Source organism: Schistosoma haematobium, chromosome ZW (genome assembly GCF_000699445.3).
Source record: "Schistosoma haematobium chromosome ZW, whole genome shotgun sequence".
Classification (NCBI taxonomy): domain Eukaryota; kingdom Metazoa; phylum Platyhelminthes; class Trematoda; order Strigeidida; family Schistosomatidae; genus Schistosoma; species Schistosoma haematobium.
This window is the reverse complement of record NC_067195.1, coordinates 25,112,774-25,128,164: the sequence shown is the minus strand read 5'-3', so window position 1 is coordinate 25,128,164 and position 15,391 is coordinate 25,112,774. Positions and strand designations below refer to the sequence as shown.

General features: G+C 31.5%; 1 protein-coding gene across 2 annotated transcripts in view; it reads right to left on the bottom strand.

The window, feature by feature from the left end:
• Positions 1-762: 762 nt before the first annotated feature.
• SHN1 (Protein shank) overlaps positions 763-15,391 on the bottom strand; it is a gene marked incomplete at its 5' end in the record, with an annotated part of 65,045 nt that continues 50,416 nt past the window's right edge. Inside the window, 5 exons of one of the 2 annotated variants that reach the window (XM_012936414.3) lie at positions 763-3,721; positions 5,186-5,610; positions 6,526-6,673; positions 9,144-9,262; positions 11,366-11,451. In XM_012936414.3, coding sequence (XP_012791868.2) covers positions 2,621-3,721; positions 5,186-5,610; positions 6,526-6,673; positions 9,144-9,262; positions 11,366-11,451 — 1,879 coding nt within the window. In that variant the 3' untranslated portion in view covers positions 763-2,620. Of the gene's footprint in view, positions 3,722-5,185; positions 5,611-6,525; positions 6,674-7,438; positions 9,263-11,365; positions 11,452-15,391 lie in introns of those variants that run through there. The other variant, XM_051210801.1, reaches the window with a different exon arrangement.

Genomic DNA, 15,391 nt, shown 5'->3' with positions numbered 1-15,391 from the left:
CGACGCGATTAATGTATTTTTGCCTCTTCATGGAAGAGAGCGAATTCCTTGAAATTACGTGACGTATGTATGAACGATAATGTATGACTAACGAGTATTTCTGACAGTATATATTGTTCATCTAAAAATACATTCCACGTTTTATGATTTCCATCTAGTGATATCTTGTTTTACGACGTTTTGTTAGTCACTATTTTTTGTTCTCAGACTTAAATAATTACACATGGAACTATTCTTAACAGTATAAATTATCTTGATGTGTTCTGTGACGAGAACCTATAGGGATGTGTTAGAAGCTTTGAATCAACTAGTAGAAGGCTTGGACATCATTTTCGTTGGTACATGATATTACTGGCTTGAAAAGTGCTTACGAATTCTATAAATCGTTAACTCATCAAAGTTGCTACTTAAAAAATGAATAATTACTTCTTTAACTTTTTTACACTATTTCATCTATTGAATTTTCGTTTTCTGACAACTGTTTCATCTATTTCAACGATTCTTACGACTCTTACAAAGTACTCGTGTAAGTTTGTCGTTTGTACTGAGCATATATCTTTACAAAACCCATGCCACTGCACAACCAAAGCTTCAGTAACATCTGCGAATGTTGCAGCCAGTGTTACTGATGCTTCTGTTATCCAGTTGGCAAAAAATTACCATAATTTACTTAAGTCTCAATCTGGATCGAGCAAAAAGAGTTCCTATTCCAGCAGATTTCCTGCTCCAACATATATTACATTGAAAAGCAGCATCATCATGGTAGTCTGCACAAGGTCTACAAGTCATTTCATTGGCACAATTACAAATAATGGAACTTCTTAGTTGTTCAATTTGTTGTAGCCGCTCAATTATCACGTCTTCTCTAATATCCGCTGTGGACCGATCGTATGTGAGCATCGGGTACAGAAATAGGCACTGTGACCTTGAAATCCCTCAAACGCTACTGATTGGCTCGTACATAAATTATAATCTTATAGTATCGGTTACTATGTTAACCCCACATAACTTATTCTGGCTTCTGGACAGGTTAATTTATCCATTCTTCTTGAGTCACGTTTTGACCTTGATAATCGTTCACTAATCAACCCTGACTGTTTTTATATGAGTATATGTGTGTGTACATCTTATCCTACTCATCACATTTCTGTAGTTTATTTTTGTGTAACTATAAATATCGACTAATACTTGAATAAATCGAGTTGGCTCACACGCCTTCTCCATTCAACGTCATTTCACTTCGCTCTCTTCTCTTCGCTTTTTCAATCTGCTTCGTTCTTCATTCTTTGTTTCTTCTCTCTGATTGCCTGTTCAAATCAATGAATGCATGAAATATATATATTCAAAATCCATTCTCGTATTTGGCTTATATAATCCCGTTACTCACTAACGCGATTTAAGTCGAAAATAATATACGAGAATATTCAGGATGCATATTTCGACAGCAATCATTCAATAACAATCATTTGTCCACTTTTAGTGGAGTCAGATCCAGGGCCACTAAAGTCTCACCATATATAGGCCTAGGTGTATTGGACTGAGTGTAAACTGAATGCCATTCCATTATTTGAATGCTATCGATTATACCAGTCAGGTGTGTATTTCTGACAGCTTGTGTTTTTATCTTATTTTTTACCGTAATTGGATAACAAAAAGTAGCACATATATTGGAGCAGCCAGTAGAATTATGTTAATTATATAGTTTTGGACAACATTTTACGATATTTTGCATGTAAAAAACAATTGTATTGAATTGTTAACTTTAAAATCTTACGAATATTTTCCATCTTATTACACCAAAAACTTCTAATCATACATAGACTCTTTCATATACATCAATTCATTGTCAATGGACATGTCAACCTATGAGTAAACTACTAGACCATATGAATAACACTAAGTGGTTATGATTGTAAAGACCGAGGTTATAAGAAGGTCATCTAAAATTCAAGCAGCCACGAAACTATTAATCACTCAGAGGATAACCAGTCATATATATATATATAATTGTTCATTTCATTTTAATTAAAAATTATATTCTTTTAATAAACAATTATTTGAATTTGAAAAAAAATACATTATTATTTATCATTAACGAATGAAAATCCGTTATTTTTGATATTAATCATTACTTCAAGAGATCAGTACAGCTTAATGTGTGGTTTTAATTAAGATAAGTAACTACATGAATGAAGAATTGTCGAGATTATTTCACACTTCTCAATAATGTGGTATGTGGTATTTATTGTTTAGTAAAACATTTCATAGATATGAATAATTGTTAAATAAGAAATGAACGCTAAAATAGTTAACCCAATGAACATGCCTATTTGGATGAACAAATGAATACTAGGCATTTTCACTCTATGAAAACTAAATAATTGGATATTGTTAACAATTTTCTATGTTATGACAAGCCTAAATTTGGTTTCTGTTTTTGTTCTTTTTACAACTTGACCAATTTATCATTTGTCAAAAAAAAACAATAGACTTTCTGAAAAGTACTTAGTTTTGTACGATAATAAGAATCTGAGCATGTATTAACAATCTGTTTCATTAACATAGTAACAGGAAAGAAATTTAATCAACAGATAGATTACTGTACTTTCTTGAAATGATTTTATTTAGTAGACCACATTATTTTAGGAACCTCAGAAATAAAATAAGATGATGATTGAAGCGATGAGGGTGTTGTGGATCTAGGATGACCAATAGATTTTCCAGAACTCGTTTTCGTTTCCGTAACAGTGTTCTGTTTAAATGTCGAGATCTCTCGCAACAAATCAGTTTTATGAGCACCGTTACAGCTGATATTGGTCAATGAGTTTACCGAATTAAGTTTACTTTGTTCAATAGTTCTTGAACCTTGAATTGTGTTTACGTTTTTAGTATAAGATGGTTGTATTAATGGAAGCTTTGGTTTAGTTGCTATTGGAACTTTGTCATTATTTAGTTCCGTATTACAATGAACTTTGTTCATGGAGTTATCGAAATCTTTAAAATTTTCCGGTGGAGGAATAGTATTGTTCGTTGGTAAAATACTAGATAATGTCTGAAAATGTAGTTTTTCTGCAGCTGTTTTAAATGACTTTTCATTTGATGAAACAATTTCTGCTTGTTGTTTTAAAGTTCTGGTATTATTCTCTGTATACGTTGTATTATGACAACTTTTATTAAGTATTGATTCAGAATCATGGTCATCCTCTCCAGAAGCCATTTCAATCAGACGACGGCGTTCAGCTACTGCCCTTCTAAGGTTATCTTCAAAAGATGTTTTCTTAACAGTTTGTGATAATGAAAAGCTTTTGTAAGCAGTATGATTATTAATGTCATAGCCATTAGAATTCTGTTGGCAATTAGAGTGCTGAGTCGCCGGTTCAGTAACATTTAATTCAAATTCCTCTGGAGGCGGGGGTGGAGGGAGTAAGAGCTGATCTGACCAAATATCCTGGTTCCGAGCATCTTCTAAATTTTTAGACGGTTTAATACTTTCTGAAAACTTATCATGTGGTGTCTTTTTCAGAATACCTGTTGGCAATTCAGAGTTTATACTGGAAGACGTTTTATTTGGAGTTGTCATAAGTGGCGGTGGAGATGGTATTAAATTTATGCTGCTAGAAGATATAGGAGGTGGAGTTGGAGGAGGTGGATGATCAAAGGATAAAGAATTTTCAGGTTTATTTACAGAATCGAAAGTTTTTTCTGAGAGTGTTGGCCTGGACTAAAAAACATAGGACTCACATTAAATAATACTGAGAAGATAAAATATCTGCTATAAATAGAAGAGATTAAACAAAGTTCTAATCATAAAAAGCTAAAATGAATGATTTAATTTTAATTACAAATAACAGATAACCACAATATAAATGACTACAGTGACAAGGAGATCAATTCAGGCGTAAGACTACCTATTTACTAAAGCACCAACTCAAAGCCTCTAACGATTTTACTTATCGATCCTTTTATTGATGATGAAGTCTGTCAAACAACATCACAACATAAAGTACATGGCTCAAGATGTAAGAAGACTTTAGGATGAATATACATCTAAAATCAGAATGTCAAGAAAATATTTCGACAGTTTTCATTTGATAGAAAATATTTTGGGCAATCTTGCCCTACGAAGCAGTAATTATAGCCTTCAGATATTCACTATTTGTCTTCAGTCTTATCTCAGTACAGGTTTTCATTCAGCTTCAAGGAATTTTAATTGATCAACTGACGTCGCTTTAAAAACCACTAGAAACTAGAGGACACTGAATGCTAGTTTTGTCCTACAACGCAAGGATTAAACTTCAAAATCTGGATTCTCGAAGACAGTTTATTATCTGTACTCCTGAATTTATTGACAAATGTTTTCAAAAATTCTGTTTTTTCATACAGCTTGTTTGCGTCTTATGTTTTGAAAATAAATTTCACACTTCTGAAACTGTTCACACAAAATTTCAGGATTCATTATTGATATTTCTGTAAACCATCAAGAAACAATCACTGGTGGGCAGTTCACTTTTACATAAACAGGTAGTTTGATGAAAATAAATATTTTAGAGTTCACTGAAACTACAGACTAAGAACCCGTAAACGAGTGGCGGTCAATGAGTATTTAAAATAACCACAAATTAGTTCCTAAGTGATATATAGTTTCCATTCGATTCTTAATCGATGTAAGTTCCAATTAAATTTACATTTAAGTACATTATTACTTCAAATTTCTATTAAATTTATTATCCCAGTTGTTTTTAATCACTGATTATTCAACATTTCTGGTCTCTAAAAATTGATGAGATTTCAGCAGATTCTGCAATTTGTATTATATTTTTATTGTTGTCTGATAAGAACACAATCCTCATGTCAGCAAAGCCATTGTGTCCTTACTTTTTAAATATTAGATTACTCAAATGTGTAAAGATATTTCCTTTAATGGAGTTTTACACAAATATTCCACTAACTCTGCTTTTTTTTACATATTTAGAAGTTTGAGTCTGCACACTAAATACACCAGTTCCGACGCATTTAGTAAATGTATGACTAAATCGAATTGTCGCATAAAACGAACATCGATCGGAACCTAACAAAATTTTTAGGATTCTAAAGTTGAAAAACCAGCGAGCAAGATACATTTAGTCGTAGAGCATAAAATTATCAATACTAATAAAACTATCGAATCCTCAATTAATATACTTACCTTTAAGCTAATAGTCAGATTACATTCTGCTTTTTTATATGGTCCATTTTGGAATACACTTTTAGATAAAGTTCCAGTTGTTAGAACTGGTTTACTAGACGGTGGTGCGGGGGCTGGTGTTCTGTATGAAGGTACGTCCATTGAGGATACCGATGGACTAGGATCTAGTCGAAGAGACTTTAATTTTTCTCCACAGATAAAATCATTGGACGAAGATTTATTTGTTGAGTTTTCTAATAGTATTGAGAAATTATTCTGATTTCTATAAAATGAGTCTCTACAAATGGTTTTGTAAGCATTTTCAGTGTTCCTAGGCCAATGATTTTCTACAGATTCACAATGTTTGTTTGAAAACTTATCCTCATAATTGGACTTTTTTGCTTTTGAACTGTAAATGTTGTCTGAAGATTCGTAAAATTTGTTACCTATAGAGGAAATTTTCATTATGAATACTTTATTGATCAAGAATGAGTTTGAAAATAGTTTGAAAATGACAGGAAATAAAGAAATCCTCTGTCATTGGAACATTTTATTAAATTATAACGATGGAAATGGAAGTATAGCGCTGTTTATTCAGGTAATCAAAATTTAACGAAAATAGTGCATCGTCTCATTTATAATATTCACATAATATGCATTAATGAAACAAATGTATATTACTCAAAACCATAAGTCAGACCGTTCGTTCTAAGCGTATATGAGTATTCGTTCATATCGAAGTTGATATAGAGAGAGCCGATCAGAAGTAGCCTAATGAGAAGTTCAACCAATGACAATCAGAAATGACCTAAAAGACAAGTGCATTTCATTGGCAAAGAAATGGATAAATATCCTATGGATTAGAGTGGTATACATATGGATGAGTCTTCGTGGATTTTATTCAATGTCCCAATACACTGTATCTCTCACTCTTGTGTTCTCGCTCACGTAGTTAGTTGGGAAGTTAGCGCGTAGCACACTGTGTATCAGTATCAGATTTTGGACACCACCCGTAACAACAGAAGTCCATAGAGTTTGTGAGTAGAATGAATGATATATTACGCCAGTTTGCTTACAGACTTATAAAAAATGCAGTTGTTTGTAAATGTCTGAATATTTAAAAATGTAAATCCCACCAGAAATCCAAATCAGCAAACAACAAGTGAAAATTAGGTAGATTATTTATTATGGATTTTCCTTCTGTCACTCTCGATTACTTGGTTGTAAGATAATACTCTTAAAATATAAGTTATTATGTATGCATATAAAAAAATTATTTGCATCTTTCAGACTAAAACAATATCAGTATGGCCAAAATAACGGGAAAAATAGTATGAATATTGTCTAAAACTATCACTTACTTTTTGCGGATTGATGTGATAATTTGGGAGTTGAATTAATTTGATCCGAGTCAACAGTTATCACTTTTAGACCTAAAATATCACTGGAACCTCTAATAAGTGAGACAACAGCTTCATGTGACATTGTAGTAACGTTGATATTATTTACCTGAAGGAGAGAAGGATAAAATAGTTATAAATAAATGAACTGGTGTTTTACGAAAAATGTTATTCACATTATGCAAATAAGATTGGCGTTTTTCAGGATACGATATTGAAATGTTTTCGTCGGTGTCAAAAACACTCTTAAAGTACCATGGGAACAACAGCAACACAGACATGGATATTCTCTTCTACTGATAACCTATCAAATAACAATACTTATCCATACCATTGAACGACAGGTAATGGAAGAATAATATATTGTTCAGCAAACCGATGAATTTCCTCTTTTACGGCCAGAAACGTATTACGCGGTCGACACTGTGAATTGTTTAACTGAAACGAAGTAATTAAATTAATAATCACTAATAGTAAAAAATCTGCTCATACATATTCAGTCACTTTACCATTCTCTGAAAAATTCCATTATTGTCCTCAGTAACTGTTTTGATGTGAAATTCGAATAAAACAACTGGGGTCCAACCATCTGGATTATCATGTAGGTGCTGAATTTACAGTGTATTTAGGATGTTGTTAAACGTTTTGCAATAATTTTCTGGATTTCCATTTATTTCCCCAATATTCTGATAATAACACAAGATCGATATAATTTTATACTACTTATATTGAAAACAGTAACTAAACCGTACTGTTAAACCTAAACAAACCAAACGGTTGATAAGCGACATAAAAAGAACCAAAAACTTGTTGATATTTGTAGTCAAAATCAGTATTTTACTCATCTTGAGGCTTCAAGATAAAAAAATTCAAAGACTTTAATATACCTTCCATTTAATTTCCAATTTTATTAGTTATTTAAGTAATGCCAGGAACGGACTACATGTAATTGTTTGCATATTACCGATAAATGCTCCCTAAACAATGTATTTTATGATGACTTTTAAGCAACTACTTTGTTCATGGCTATAACTGCTGGTGTACAGAGATTCTTTAAAAACTGTAAAAGCAAATCATCATAATGACGTAATTTTTGTGAGATCTCTCTAAGTAGGATGAAGTAACGGTTTCTACTCAGCCTTTTAAATGTTCGTTGATGGCATTGAAGCATACTAAAAGTGTCTATTTCTTTACAAATCAGTAACATGTAAGAAAAACATTATAAAAATACTGAAAGTGAATAGTGTTCTGTTTGTTTATAAGTACGTGTGCAACCATCCATCCAAAAGTGATTATCAATCTTTCAAAAAAATTTCACTAGTATTTGCGATAAGAAATAACTTAGTTTACTGTTAATTTTGACGGACGATATTACTTTTCTCACGAAAATTAGTATTGCATATCAAGTACTTCTGTTGAAAAACAAACGCTGTAGATGTAATTATCTAATGAATTTATAGAGCTTTATGAAGCCCGTTAGACTTCTGATACGACCAATTTTCCTAAAGTATGGTTTGAAGACTTTTTGTGAGTGTTTGATATGAAACTCTGAGTAAACTGAAAGTGTTATTTACCTGCCTTCTTTTAAAAAATATTTTTTCGCTGAAATTTCACATATATCCCCTTTACAGTTACTTTTGATTATTTTTCATGGGAGATTGATGTTAATTACAATGTTCCTAGAATCTTAACGTTTTCGAACAAGTGAACTGAAAAATAACATTTCCATGCTAAACTAAAACAACATAAATCCTTGAACGATAAATTTGAGTGTTTAACATTCATCTCACACTGAATAAATTCAATATTAAACAAACGTTCTCTAACCAACTTTCCAAGTTCATGACAGTCGTTTCTTAGAACGTTGTATGAAAAGTATAAATACTTACATTCATACTATTCATTCAAATTTGCTTCATGTTTAATATCACTATAGTCTTAACAGTAATAATGTTCGTATCTAAGAGGTACTATTCAGATTTATGACTGAAATTGCATTTTCAAATGATCTCCATCATAACAACAGCTGGAATACACAGGTTCCAAAATTACATAAACAAAACATGAAAATATAACAGCTGAATTCGCGAATCGAAAACCTACAAGCACCGGTGGACCGTTTCACCCTAGAACGGGATGCGTCAGCAGTTCACATCCACGATCGCGCACGTGGGACTCGTACACGAGACTTTCGAACACGCGCGCAAACGCTTAACCTCTTGACCACTGAGCCAGCAATGTTAAGGTTTAACTTCAGTCGACCTATAGTATTGCGTGGTCTAGAGATTAGGCGTTCGCCCGTGAGACCGAAAACGTGGTTTTTTCTTTAGTAATATCTAAAGGTCACTAGAATCGATTGGTTTTCTGTGAAATACGTTTATTATTCTTTTTTTCTGCTTCAGATATTTGGTTAAAAAATGACTTTAAAATACATTAGTTTGAGTGAAATTAAATGAATAGGTTAATTCACTAAATACTAATTGATACCAGTCTAAGTATGCTTATTCGATAAGTAATTAGTAATGCTTAAAAGCTTAGTATTAGCTCAACCACATATTTGACACTAAAATTTAACTTACCTCCAATATAAAATCACCTGCTTTCAAACCTGCCTTGCTTGCTGCACTATGGGGTTCAACTTTCTCAAGGTATTGTGATGCTGGACACTCAAGACATGGTGTAAAATTTCCAGATATTCCTATACAAAAAGGCCAAAGATTATTACACATTATTCACAGTTTAATCGTTCACAGAGTAATTCTGGTAAATTCAATTTAGATTAATTTTAGTAAAAAAAGAATTAGGATAGAATGGTTTATGAAATTTGAAAGATTTTCTAAAGACATTTGTTCTAATTTGATATGACCATATGTAACTAATATCAACTCAAAGTGAATAATTCTCTCTTTTTGTTTAAGCTTTTGACTTTATTAATAATAAGCAATTCAAAAGTAACCGATGAGTAAGTTCACCATTTCCAGTTTATTTCACCGACGTCAATCAACTTTTCTTCGTATACAGTAACATACATGGTATTGTAATACAATATTTTTGATCACATAGCTGTACAGGTTGAAGACAAATGAGTTCTAGGTTAAAGAATTGATTGCTTTGGCTCGATATCTATGAAAAGTATTTACTTTCTGTTGTGTTGTTTCACTTGCACTAACCTATGATTGAATAAGCTGTTTAAACCCAATCACATATTTTTTTTATTGCATATATGGATTTGCGTTAAAACGCTTACTAAAACAAACCTTAAGTAAAACAATCATTTATGAGTGGTAGCTGTTAAAGACGTTACAGTCTGATATTGATTTTTACACAGTTGACTAATTTGAACTATCTAGTATATTCTTTTTAATTTGACTGTTTTCGTGATTAAAATAAGTACAATAATCCGTGACAAACAACTTGTTTAATTGACCACAAAAACGGAAAATGTATTTCCCATTCAAATATTAAGGTAAAGGGATGATTAATAATTCCACCTTTTTTCTAACAGTGCTTGAATTCCGGTTTACATGAAAGACTGGATTTATCGTTATTTAGTTATATATAAATTTGAAGTTTCCAATATTAGCTTATGTAACATATTCTTTACAATTAGACCATAGTTTAGGACATTTAACAAGATAGTAATACTCAATTGGTATTTTAAAACTTTGAAAATTGTTTCTTTGACAGGAAAGAATGACAGGTATCTCCAAATTAACAGTGAATAAGCATATTTTTATGGAATGTTACTAAAGTAACAAACTTAATGACTTACAAGAGATAACTATTAATCGGATTACTAATAAATTATTGATTGTATACGTTTATGTCTACACAGGAATTTGTTTAAGAGGCTACGCCCACATATGTATGACTCACGAGTACTATCCTTTTTATGGGAAAAAGTAATGGGTAACGCCTCACCTGAACTAGCCAATATACTCTATGTATATGTGATTTTATGAAAAGAATGTTAGCCACGTTCTAATAGTAATCATTATTGTCGTTATCGTCATTAAAAAAATAAGAACGAATAGGTGAAAAATGCGATTCTCATCGAGTTTTAAAATGTTATTCGTTTATTTTCCATTGCAGACTGATGTAGTGAAAGGAGCATAGGAACTAAAGCATCTGATAACGTGAAATAAAATAACTTGACAGTCGACGTTTCGTAGACGAAATTCAATAAAACAAATGAAGTTGAATGTAAGAAGAATGTTGTAAAAATAACAGTGGTCTCAATTTATCCTAAGAAAGAAATTAGTTAAGAATATTAGTATTTACATGTATACATTTCCACATATATACAAATATATTTATTACTCGTTAATGTCATGATTAATACCGAGTCAATATTTTGAGTACCGATGAGTGTTCTAGTCTAAAGAACTAAAATAAAAGTTATTCAGTGAAAAAATATCTAAACTTACCACCAAAATCTCTGATAAACACATTGTCAAACTGGCAGTGTCGTTGACTCATAAATAAATTTAAATCTCAGATGAGTTTAAATAAGCAACAAACATTATCTGCTCCTGTATTAACTTATTCAGACCCACAGAGAACCTAAATGTTAGTTTAGATGACTGTCTTTCGTTCGAGTGTTTTCAGTCAAAAATTAATGTATATGAATGCGAGTAACCAACTCTAGAGTGCATATTCGAATTATATATTTGACTATGAGTAATCATGGTACAACTTTCATTGAGGTATTTTTTCACTCGGAGAAAACAACTGAGTAGTTTATAAATTGTTACAAAAAGTAAAACATTGCAATTTAATTCCTATTCAATGATTTGCCCACCTTTTTTACCACGTACAACAAATCCAAAACCATTCGGACCTCTTTGAAGTGCAATCATTCTAGGCAAGTTGGTGGTATCCAAATCCCTGTCAAAGAATTAATTACACACAAGAACGAAAATGAATGCACATAAAAATTATTTTAATATCATAATAGAAGGCAAAATTATTATAGATCAAACTTAAGAAGTTTAGTTTATCCTAAAATATATGACTAAAAAGACGTTTGAATAAGTGATGAACAAAATTCACTTCCAAATTAGCAAAACAATAGCTCACACTCAAACAGAAATGTCCTTTCTCAATTGAAAATTGTTTACTTTAGCCCGAAAAGGATACCAACTTGAAACGTGTAAATCTTCTAGCAAGTTATAATTCTTTATGTTACGAAATATAAATATTTTTTACAGCATTATCAACGCATAACCATTCAGAACGACTACTGAACATAATTGATGAATCTGAAAATAAGGCATACAGAATAATCTAAATGTTCAAACCTTGTATATCCTTAATAAAATATAATTCTAAGCCCAATCATAGAAACTTTGGGCAGTTATAGGGAAAGAAGATCGTATTTCGATTCATTTGTAAATTATTATTACTATTACTTACAATTTCATGCTAAGTATACAAGTGACATTTCTAAAACACTTTAGTTATTACTTAGTGTCTTTAGAAAACGGTAAATATCTATGTTACTCAATATGATAAATGAATTCAAGTGAAATGGAAGCATCTTTATCTTGTCCATGTATATATAGTATATTTATTCTACCGCATTTATTTACAAATTGTAGATTGGTTATGGAATACAAGTATATTATACATAAACGCCAACTTATATACCTGTACTTATCATAATTAAAATAAAGTGTATATTTGTTAGTAATAGTCATATGTAATTGTCTTGATATGAGATCAGTGTTAAGGCTATGACCACCACATACGATTGTTCAAAAACATCAATTCATGTGTATCAACCTACTTACAATCCAAATTCAACGAAATCTAACAAACAATGTATGTTTATTGCGTAACAGTCTTATACTATAGACTAAACAACTGCCGTATACAACTAATTACAGGATATATTGTTTGGATAAATGAATGAATATAAAGAAAATAGCATATGTAAAATATTATTTGGATTTTGATCATATCATATGAAAAATATACAGTTTATAATCCAGATCAATAATTCGCCATTAGTGAATATTTTGGTACTGAAAATTAACTGAAATGACAAAGTCGTAATCCATTTTTTTTAAAGCAAATTGTTCAATTCAAGAATAAGTTAATGCTTGTTTAATGTATCAAATGATTTAGTTTTCAAAAGACCGTTTTTTTTGCAGTATTCATTGTAATGATTTGATCAAGGCTAAAAGTCGGGCATAATACTCAGCCTTACAAACCGTAACGATTAATCGGTATTTAAAACTCTCCTAGTTAAACTGAATTAAGCCAAAAAAAACATGGATTTACTTCGTCTGAGAAATGATAGGAAAAATTTACATAAAACAACTTATAAAACTATGGTTCCAATAAGTCATTTATAACAGTATTTCTAAGCACATAATTATTTATTACTACATTAGAATAGCCGAATGAGAAGTTTGTAATTCTTGTCAGGATCTGTTGGTTGCTGAAAATCCGCTAAATAATAATATATGTAGTAATAGTTTCAAGACACTTTTCCTGTATTCGACTCTACATGAATTCGAGTTTCGTGATATTAGATTTAACAAGATCACGGATGATGCCAAGACCTTAATGTCTGGTAGTGATCACGACATCTTTAACCGATTGGCTTGGAAATTATTAGTTATTTTGGTAAATTCTGATTAATATTTTCTACAAAGTGGTCCGTGTCCATTGCCAGAAATAAGACTTTCAATCAATATCTCATACTTCTCGAATTATCGAAAGATCGTTTTAATCATTTGCAATAATTACTCTAAATTAACTCTTTTTCTTTAACCGTTTACGGTTTCTGAACAATAATGAATCCACGTTTGTATAAAGCATATTCACTTAAATTGCATGGTAAAGCTAGAATAAGTGAAACGGGAACAATACTTAATAGTAAGGCATATTGATTATAAATGGGCGAGACTCTAATTTAGGGACGAGCCAATCAGAAGCGTTTAAGCAATTTCAATTATTAGTCAATCAGAAGACAGCATAAAGTAAAAATATATTAAAAGAAAGTAATAAATTACGGTGGATATTCTTCTTTGACATGATTTAAAAACTCGTATGTTAGCATCCTAACCCTAACCTTAACCCTCACCTAACTCTAACCCTAAACCTAAACCCTCACCTAACCCTAACCCTAAACCTTAACCCTCAACTAACCCTAAACCTTAACCTTAACCTTAAACCCTCACCTAACCCTAACCTTAACCCTCAACTAACCCTAACCCTAACGAGTTTCTATTCCATATGCATTGTGAATTCAGAACCTCTGAACCTCAACCAAACCTTAACAAGTTTTTAAATCATGTAAAAGAAGAATATCCACTGTAATTCATTACTTTCATATAATATATTTTCACTTTATACTAACTTTCTTCTGACTGGCTAATAATTGTCAAGGTCACTTAAGATTCGTTCAAAGGTCGTCCTTAAATTAGAGTCTCGCCTAAAAATGCTCTGATTTACTACAGCTGCAACGGTGGACACTTTTTAATTGTGCAGCAATTTGAAGATGACTTATGGAATAACAATGCGTGCTAAACTACTTTAGCTGACCAAATGTTTTATATGCATGAAAGTTGCACTGGCTTAAGCGAACAAATAAAATCATTTAATTGGTGCGTATAAATGCATTTTCACAATTACTCAGTGTGACATCTTTGAGAAATTATATTTTGACTTGTTTGCTTTGAAAGATGATATTATATACATACTACCTAGACTTGTCCATTGTTTTCTACTAGTGATACTTAGAGGTTAGACTGAATAGTGTTAAAAAAAACATATTTGTTTCACTGATAGAGAAGATGAATTCGCTTTGTAATGCGTAAACAACGAACAAGCTCATATTGACATTTTAAGTGAATAATCTTTCTGTAGGAATCAGTTTGAATTCATATAAGAAGCTATGGACTTGATATCAGTCACTGTTGAATTTCGCATCACTGAGTGTAGCAAAATTGATGAAATATTTATTGCTGTGTACTGTGAGTTTTTCTGAACATTGACAGATGGATTTTGTCGTTGTTTAAGTTTTCCGAAGTTGGTAATGTTTTGATGAATCCTAAAACTTATAAATTGAACTCTAGCAAATACTTTTCCTGATCTTAACTTTTAGATAGACGAGAGAGTTGATCAAATAAAACATTTTTACATAAATTAGTCTACGAAAGATATTGTAGATTCATAAGCCAGAGACTATCAGCAAATGCAGATTATGGTAGGGAAAAAACCTACTTCCAGATCAGGAGGAAATCAGGAAATGACGCTGGAGTTGAATAGGATACCCACTGCGGAAGTTATCAGACAAAGCAAACCCTGACTTGGAGTCCTCGACGCGAAATGAAAAGAGCAAAATCAACGAACACATCATATGGAAGTGAAGACAGACATAAAAAGGATGGGTCGTACTTGGCAACAGCTAGAAAGGAAAGCCCAGGGCAGAGTATGTTGGAGATACTTTGTAGGCGGCCTAATTAAGTCGTAACTTATTAGAGCTTCAAGTGCATGAGAAATTTAGAAAAAACTAATGATATTCATTTATGAGTAATAAAAAGTACAAACAAGTCATGGATAAAATACATCACATTTACTTTTTGATTATGGTATATACATTATGAATTGAACGTAATCATTCATAGAAAAACTAAATATATAGTCTATTAAACCGCATCAAAATAATTGTGATGACTCATTTTATGTTACATAGATATGAAAACCAGGTTTAATCTTGTTTAAAACTCAGCAAAATAAATAATAATTTTAAATAGGTACACTGTTCTAACACAGTAGTTTCCGTAAAGCATATATTTATGTAGACCGTTTCATT